We start from the raw sequence: 8,145 nt of genomic DNA, 5'->3' as shown, positions 1-8,145 counted from the left end.
TGCAGTGTGATTCAGACTTTAATAGTGGAGCTCATTTCAATGCCACAGTGGTGGCAACTGTGGAACATGGCACGGGAGAGTGAGCGGGGGCTCTGGTGCAGCCGCAGGAGGAACACAGAATCTAGGGCTGGGGAGAGAAAATAGAGGAGGAGCCCCCCCAAGCACACACCCCACTGTGCACCAACCCAGGCTTCGGTTAATATGACACAATGGCTGTGAAGGCCGCTCTTGGTCACCCTTCCCATGTGAGCAAACCCTCTCACCCAAGTTTGTCATTTGATTCACAGCCACATGACGCACAGAGGCGGTCCCCTCAATCAGGCTACCTTTAGGCCCTAGGGTTATAGGGAGATGAATAATTAACAGGCTGAATGAAAAATAAATAAACGGATAAATAAATAAATAAATGCACTAAAGCCCTAGGGAGTCATGAACACACATGTGGCACACTCCACACAGGTCACAGCTCACATGCAAGATGGAAGACACACAGGACAGGGGAAGTACAGTGACACATGGCCCCACTCAAACACTTCAACACACCGCACCGAAGCTCCCGTCACAGACAGATGTCCTTCCACGGACCCCCTTACAAACCCTCGTTCTCATCCCAAGTCTTTAAGAGAGAATAGGAAGGGCTGTGGAACCCCAGAGGGAGGGCTCGGAGAGGAGCACAGCAGAGAAGCAGGGCTCAGGTTCGCCAAGGAGCAGCCAGAGCAGGTCAGTCAGGGGGTTCTGGGTGCCCTGGGCTCGGGATGCGGATGGGGGTGAACTACCACAGGACAGGACAGTGAGGAGGAGGTTCCAAGAGGACGGGACAGAGGGTCCAAGTGTCCAGGCAAGTAGAGGGTTCACAGCACACTGGGGTTGCGGAAATTATGTCCAGCGAAGCGGGCTTCATCTCCCAGCTCTTCTTCAATTCTGAGAGAGAAGCAGAAATGAGGCGAGCTGCTGGAGGCAGAACAGTGGACAGCTTTGTATGTGTGTGTGTGTGTGTGTGTGTGTGTGTGTGTGTGTGTGTGTTTGGTACTGGGGATTAAAGCCAGAGGTGTTCTGTCACTGAGTTACAGCCCTGTTTTTCTGTTTGTTTTTTTGTTTTGTTCTGTTGTTTTTTTTACCAGGAATCAAACTCACAACCTTGCACTTGTCAGGCAGGCGTTGTGACACTGAGTTATATCCCTGGGCCCCAGTTTTTGTTTTTGAAACAGGGTTTCACTATGTAGTCCAGGCTGGCCTTGAACTCACTTCGACCCTCCTGCTTCAGCCTTCCTCAGTGCCATGATCATAGGCATGACAAATGAGGCTTTAAACCCCATAGCTTTGGGTTCCCATTCCCCAGTACCCTCACCTCATGAGCTGGTTGTACTTAGCCAGACGCTCCGAACGGCACGGGGCACCAGTCTTGATCTGAAACATTCCCAAAACACAGGCAGCTCAGAAGCTGTCCCCTTCACCCCCAGAAAAGAAACCTCTCGTACTTTTTTCTAGTACTGGGGATAGGACCTAGGGCCTCCCACTGAGCTACAGCCCTGAAATCTGCTGCTGAAACTTGCTGGATGCCCTCCAATTCCAGCAGGAGAAACCCACCTGAGCCTAGAACTCCCCAGTCCTCCCCAAACCCCCCTCCATCCACAGGTTGCCCCTCACCTGGCCAGTGCAGAGCCCCACCACCAGGTCAGCAATGAAGGTATCCTCGGTCTCCCCTGAGCGGTGACTCACCATGACCCCCCAGCCGTTCTCCTGTGCCAGCTTGCACCTGCACCACAGACCAGCCTGAGCCCCAGCCCGTACTGAGCTCGCCCCGCCCTGCCCACCCTTGGTCTGTGGTGAGAAACATGGCATAGGGGCTGGAGAACCAGGGGCACAGAGGGCAGAGCTCAGAGAATAGGAATGGGACTCAGGTCCCCTGCTCCCTTCAGCAGCCCTAGGCCGGATCGGGCTGGGAGGGCTTGAGAGAGGGAGCCTGCAGCAGCAGAGCCATGGAGAGGCCAAGAGCCACTCACGCCTGAATGGCTTCCGTGACGGAGCCGATCTGGTTGACCTTGAGCAGCAGGCAGTTACACGCCTTTTCCTCCACTGCCCGCTCAATGCGCTTTGGGTTGGTCACTGTCAGGTCATCACCCACGATCTGGATCCCTACATTGGCTGTGAACTTGGACCAGGCGGCCCAATCATCCTGGTCAAACGGGTCCTCGATGGAAACCACTGCAGAGGGAGAGTGAGGGGACTGTCACCCTGCCTGGATCTCTGTTCGGGCAGAGACACCCGCCTCCTTTGATTTTTCTGAAATGTTGAGTTCACCTGACTAACAAAACCTGTTTGTCCTTGTGCCACCCACTCTCCCCAAAATAAGCCTGCCCCAAGTGCTTTTTTTTGTTTGTTTGTTTTTTGTTTTTTAAGACAGGGTCTCATCTTGACATTCAGGCTGATTTGAGCTCAATATGTAGGCCACACTGTCCTCCAACTCATTTTTTTTAATCTTTTTGTTTGTTTTTGTGGGGTGTTTTTGTTGTTTAACTTTGTTTTTCTGAGACAAGGTCTCACTACATAGTTCACGCTGGGCTTGAACTCACTATGTAGCCCAGGCCACCCTCCAACTCAAAGGGATCCTCCTGCCTCAGCCTCCCAACTACTGGAATTACAGGTGAGTGTCACTATGCCTGGTTTATGTATTTATTTATTTATGCTCCTTAATTTTTTGAGGGTCTCTAAGTCACTAAGGTGCCCAGGTTAGGCTCGAAATTGCAATCCTCCTGTGTCAGCTTCCCAGAGTGCTGGGATCACAGGCATGTACTCCCCATCTCCTACGTCTTACTTCATAAACCCTCCAGTAACAAGGGTTCAGAACCTTCCTACAACCTCACTTTGTGTTTTCTTATTCTCGCTGCCTGGAAGCCCTTCCTCGTTATTAGTTGAACCCCTTCCTACTGCAGTTTCTGCTTTTTCCTGCTCTGTCTCAGGAGAACAGTGCCCAGCTGCCTCCTCCCCTGGACAGAAGCCCTTGGTAGACCTGGCGAGAGTAGTTTAGTCTCTCTTCAGCCGTCTTCTCTATTCACACATCACTCACAGGTCCATCCTGCAGCCACAGTTTCAAGTAAAGATACTGAAATGCACTAGTTTGCTGCTAGGACAGAACAGCCTGTCTCCATGTCCCTGGGTCCCACCCCCTCCCCATGATCTCAGCGGCTTCTAGTCAGGACCTGAAGCAGATAGAAACTGAAGCATCACAGGACCTTGCACATTTACACAACACGCAAAGCCCTGTCTGCAGCAGGGTCTTGCATCCCAGCCCTAATTCTCAGGTTCTCCTTAGCACATCTCTACCTGGCAGCTGAGCTGGCATCCACAAAGTTGAGTTGCCCCAACAGGTCTGCCTGCTCCTCATCCACATTCCAGGATTTTGTTTTTGTTTTGTTTTTTTTGGGGGGGGGTTGTTTTGAGACAGAATCTTGATACACAGTTCAGGCTGACCTTGAACTCACTATGTAGCCCAGGCTGGCCTCGAACTCATACCAATCCTCCTGCCTCAGCCTCCCAAGTGGTGGGATTACAGTCCCACATTCCAGTTCTCACCAGGATAGTCTCTGACAAAGTCTTGGTAGAGCGCCCCCAGCTGGTCCCCAGTGATGTATCGGGAAGGATCCGCTGGGGACTTGAAGTCCAAGTCGTATTTTCCATCTCTGTAAAACTCTGAGGCAGCAACATCCATGCCGATGACAATCTTCTCCGTGTAGCCAGCTTTATCGATGGCTTCCTTCACCAGCTCCAAGGCTACAGATGGAAGAAAGTGAGACTGTAAGGAGGAGGAGGGCATAGGGAAGGAAGAGAGAAAAGAAAGAGCAGGGTAGGGCCTCTGCCAGGGGAGGTGTGGTTATGCTGCTTGTTGGGCTGGCACCTCGGTGTGGGGGAGAAGGAATAGAAACAGTCACTATTTTTATTGGCATCGTGTCACCTAAGCATTTTACATACGTGGTCTCATTTCATCCTCACACTGGTACTACAATGCAGAAATTGTTGTGTTCCCATTTTACAGATAGAAAAAGGAAGCATGGAGTTAAGTAAGAAAGATCAACACCCAGCCAGGTGTGGTGGCAGACACCTGTAATCCCAACATTGAAGAGCCTGAGGCAGGAGGATTGCTGCAAGTTTGAGGCCAGCCTGGGGTACATTGTGAGTTCAAGGCCAATGTAAACTACATAACAAGACCCTGTCAGAAAGAAAGAAAGAAAGAGAGGGGGGGGAGAAAGAAGGAACAAAAGAAAGAGAGAGAAAGAAGAAAGGGCATTACCCAGGAACTTGTAACTCTTCAAGGTTCAAATAAACCCAGGCAAGTGACCCCAGAACATTAACCTTTCTTTTTTTTTTTTTTGTCTTTTTGAGACAGGGTCTCCCTATGCAGCTCAGACTGACCTTAAACTCACTTTCTAGCCCAGGCTGACCTCGAACTCGCTCGCAATGATCCTCCTGCCTCAGCCTCCCGAGTGCTGGGATTACAGGTGTGTGCCACCACGCCCGGCTCAGCTTTCTTTGTTCTGCTGGGAATCAAATCCAGGGCTGCAGGTACGCTGGGCATGTGCTCTACCACTGAGTTACACCCCAATCACTTTTTTTTTTTCAAAACAAGGTCTTGCTAAGCTGCCCAGGCTGGCCTCGAACTTGTAATTTTGCTTCAGCTGCTTGAGCAACTGGGATTAGAGGCATGTGCCACTGCCCCTGGTGCAGAATCGTCACTGTTAAATACTACCCTATAGTTTTTATTCACAATACAGCTTCTCCCAGGGCACAGGGAAATTAGGAAACCTAGAGGGAATATACATTAGGAATGTGTTCCGTAAATTATGGTGTATTTTATCAAAGTAATGTGCCTATAGAGTTAAAGAATGGGACACAGGTCACCTGGATCATCTCCCGGGATCCCCAAGGGCTCCAGTGAAAATTTACAGATGCTACAAGGTCTAGCTGAGCAGGTAGAAACCTGTCGTAGGTCAGCCTGTGAGCTTGGCAGTTTTCAGAGCCGGCCACTGACTGGTACCGCCTGGGGTTCACAGGAGCCCAGGGATCCCCCACCCCCGCTCTCAGGACTCCACAGAGTGCGACTGTTCTGTCGCCCTCTGACACAGTGAGCTTCCAAGCTGGCTCACCCTCACTGTTCTCCAGGATGTTGGGAGCAAAGCCGCCTTCATCGCCCACGTTGGTGGCATCCTTGCCATACTTGTCCTTGATGACCCCCTTAAGGGTGTGGTAGACCTCTGCCCCCAGCCGCATGGCGTCCCGGAAGCTCTCAGCCCCCACGGGGAGGATCATGAACTCCTGCATGGCCAGCTTGTTTCCAGCATGGGAGCCACCATTGATCACGTTGAAGGCCTGGGGAGCCACCGTGGGACAAAGGTCAAGGGCCCTTTCTTCTCACCCCAGGGAGGGTTAACCCAGGATTCCAACCTGGGCCCAGACTCAACCCAGAGGCACGGGTCCCCCATCCTTTCCCTTCAGCTGCCCCGTTCACTTCCCCCCATCCTTCCTCACAAGGCCTCTTCCCGTCCCTCCCACCGGGAGAGGCCCGGGCATGCACAGTGCTCACCGGCACAGGCAGGATGAGGTCTGAGTTCCCGGCCAGCTGAGCAATGTGGCGATAGAGAGGTAATTCCCGCTCTGCCGCCCCTGCCTTACACACGGCCAGGGACACACCCAGGATGGCATTGGCCCCAAATTTGGCTGGAGATTACAGAAGAAGGACTGAGCAAAAATGCCTCCCTTTCTGGTCCCTGCGTCCAACTGTATTCCCCAAAAAGAGCCAGTAAAGGAGATCTCCCCTCCCCACTCCAGCCACTCATCCTTTCTGGGCTGCTGGGCAAGGAAGGGAAGAGGTGGGGAGGAGGTGACTGGGAAGGGCAGGGAGCCACACCGCTTTCCAAACAGCCCTCAGACTCCCTCTTGCCAACTCCCTCCTCTTTATGCTACACAAAAGTTCGTCCTTCTGTCTAATGTCATTCCCTCCCATCACAGCGGCTTTGGAAGGAGGAAGGCCCCCAACACAACATGGCTCCTCCCATTCCCTTCACTTCCTCCTGGTTCCTGCTTACATTTGTTCTCAGTCCCATCCAACTCCAGCATGAGGTTGTCCAGTTTCTCTTGCTCCACCACAGACAGACCCTATGGACAGAACCCCCATCACCCAGGGCCAGGAGGGAGGCTTGGCCTGAAGGCCAGGGTGCATCCTGGTCCCTGTGACAGCAGCCTGTCAGTACAAGAGGACTGGAACTCCCACGGGAGCAGGTGGCAGTAAAGAGTCCCTTTTCCCTCCCCGTCCTCCCTATGGGGCTCCTTCCAGGACCCTGGTCCTGCATCCCCAGCCAGGGGCGGGCCTCACTGAGCTCAGGAGGGCAGGTGCGATGGTGGTGTTGATGTGGTCCACTGCCTTCAGGACACCTGGGGAGACAGGGAGGCTGGCCAGTCAGGGGCAGGCAGGATCGGTCTGGGAGGGCCGGGAAGGGGACAGCAAGGAGAAAACACACTAGGAGAGAGCCAGGGACTGCACGGGGTAAGGGCATGAGGCTAAGGGGCGAGGCTGGAAAAGAAAAGGCCTCACCTTTGCCTAAGTAACGCTGTTTGTCCCCATCCCTCAGTTCCAGAGCTTCATAGATGCCAGTGGACGCTCCGCTGGGGACCGCAGCCCGGAAGAGACCTGGGAGATGGCACAGTGAGGAGAGAGGCCCTCCTGCCGCTACACACTCCTGAGCCTGCCACACAAGCAGCGGGCTTTCCATCCACCCAGCTGAGACCCCCAGGCACAAGTGGGAGCCCACAGAAGTGAGGCTATGACAGGCACACACACGCACACACATGCACACACAGTGTATTCAGTACGCACACAGACAGGGCACATTTCCCACTACACTAGAATCCAGGAATCCTGCCCCTGAGTCCAGCCTGGGAAGCCTGGCCAGGCCCTGCCCCTGGGGTGTCAGGAAGTCCTCCCCACCCCAGAAGAATCGGGAGCCCCAGCCAGTACCTTTGGCAGTGTGGAGATCTACCTCTACCGTGGGATTCCCACGGGAATCCAGGATCTCCCGGGCCCAGATCCTCTCTATGGACATGACGGCTGGGGGATCCTGGGGTAGAAGGGAAAGAAGGCAAAAGATAAGAGGCTTAGAGGGTGGAGCCTGAGTTCAGAGGGAGGGGCCGGTGGCTGAGAAAGAGGTTACTGCAGTGGGTGGGGGTGGGGAAAAGCCGGCTGCAGTCGGCAGTGGTAAAGGGGACCCCCTCCCCCCCTCCTGAGGGAGAAGGTCAATGCACTGAGAAAGGGGAGGTCACTGCAGTAGGGGAGTACGGGGTGGGTAGGTTCCAAAGATCAGATGATAGGAGAACACCGCAAGGAGGAGGGGAGGGGCCTGGCAGAGGTTCTCTGACATCTGAGTAGCTTCAATGGCAGCGGGGTCCCCGCTCGCCTCAAAGTACCCGTAATGGTTGCCAGGCTGGAATTTTCCCCGGAAGCCAGGAAAAAGCGCGTCCTGCAGACCCCCATCCTGTCCCAACTCAACAGCCCAGCCCAGCCCGCCTGGCTCTGCCACTCTCTAGGGTCCCTCCTCTTCCTGAGGGGTGAACTGCAGTGGAGTCTGGGGGCAGAGTCCTGGGAGCAGGGTCCTGGCAGCCAGGGCGGGCTGCGGGAGGATGAGGCCCAGGGCCCCGGGCCCCAGCAGACCCCACTCCCCCCATCCCTCCCCAGACAGCGGAGGACGACGCGAGGACGCGTGGGAGAGGGGGCTTCAAAGGAAGTCTGGGGGAATCGAGAAAGGCGAGAGAAGACATTTTCCCAAATGCAAGCAAAAAAGGACGGGCAGGGATGAAATGCAAAGCCTGCGGAGACGCTGAACTTAGGAACCGATCAGCAGGACGGAGGAAGTGGGCCAAGAAGGGGAAGGCGGCAGGGTGGAAGGCCGAGAGAGGAGCAGGTGTGGAGAGGAGGCTGAGGCCGGAAGAGGCAGGGGGCCGGGCCCAGCAGGTGCGCAGCGCCCAGGGGCTCGAGGCAGGGGCGGCGAGGACGCGGCAGGGGAGGGGGTCTCGCCTAGCCGGACCGGGCGGGGCCTCACCTCGTTGCGGCTGCAGACTCCGCTGGTGGTGGCGGCGCAGGGAGGACGCGAGTGGCTG

At 54.9% G+C, this 8,145-nt stretch overlaps 1 protein-coding gene and 1 long non-coding RNA gene across 2 annotated transcripts in view; one reads left to right on the top strand and one right to left on the bottom strand.

The window, feature by feature from the left end:
• On the bottom strand, positions 1-8,145 carry Eno2 (enolase 2 (gamma, neuronal); the record flags this gene model as incomplete). Its single annotated transcript, XM_005378839.2, is given in 12 exon segments — positions 1-921; positions 1,349-1,407; positions 1,648-1,756; positions 2,004-2,205; positions 3,574-3,771; positions 5,142-5,364; positions 5,579-5,712; positions 6,081-6,150; positions 6,368-6,426; positions 6,587-6,682; positions 7,010-7,109; positions 8,088-8,145. Coding segments are annotated over 11 exon segments (1,305 nt in total). The 3' UTR covers positions 1-851.
• The window catches only part of LOC106147910, a 3,966-nt gene continuing 2,509 nt past the window's right edge, over positions 6,689-8,145 (top strand). The window contains exons 1-2 of the long non-coding RNA XR_001232943.1: positions 6,689-6,807; positions 7,724-7,999. This is a non-coding gene — a long non-coding RNA (uncharacterized LOC106147910). The remainder of the gene's footprint in view (positions 6,808-7,723; positions 8,000-8,145) is intronic.

The sequence above is a fragment of the Chinchilla lanigera genome, unplaced genomic scaffold (assembly GCF_000276665.1).
Source record: "Chinchilla lanigera isolate Chin_1 unplaced genomic scaffold, ChiLan1.0 scaffold00012, whole genome shotgun sequence".
Classification (NCBI taxonomy): domain Eukaryota; kingdom Metazoa; phylum Chordata; class Mammalia; order Rodentia; family Chinchillidae; genus Chinchilla; species Chinchilla lanigera.
Note: the sequence above shows the minus strand (reverse complement) of the source record. Positions and strands in the feature narration are given on the sequence as shown.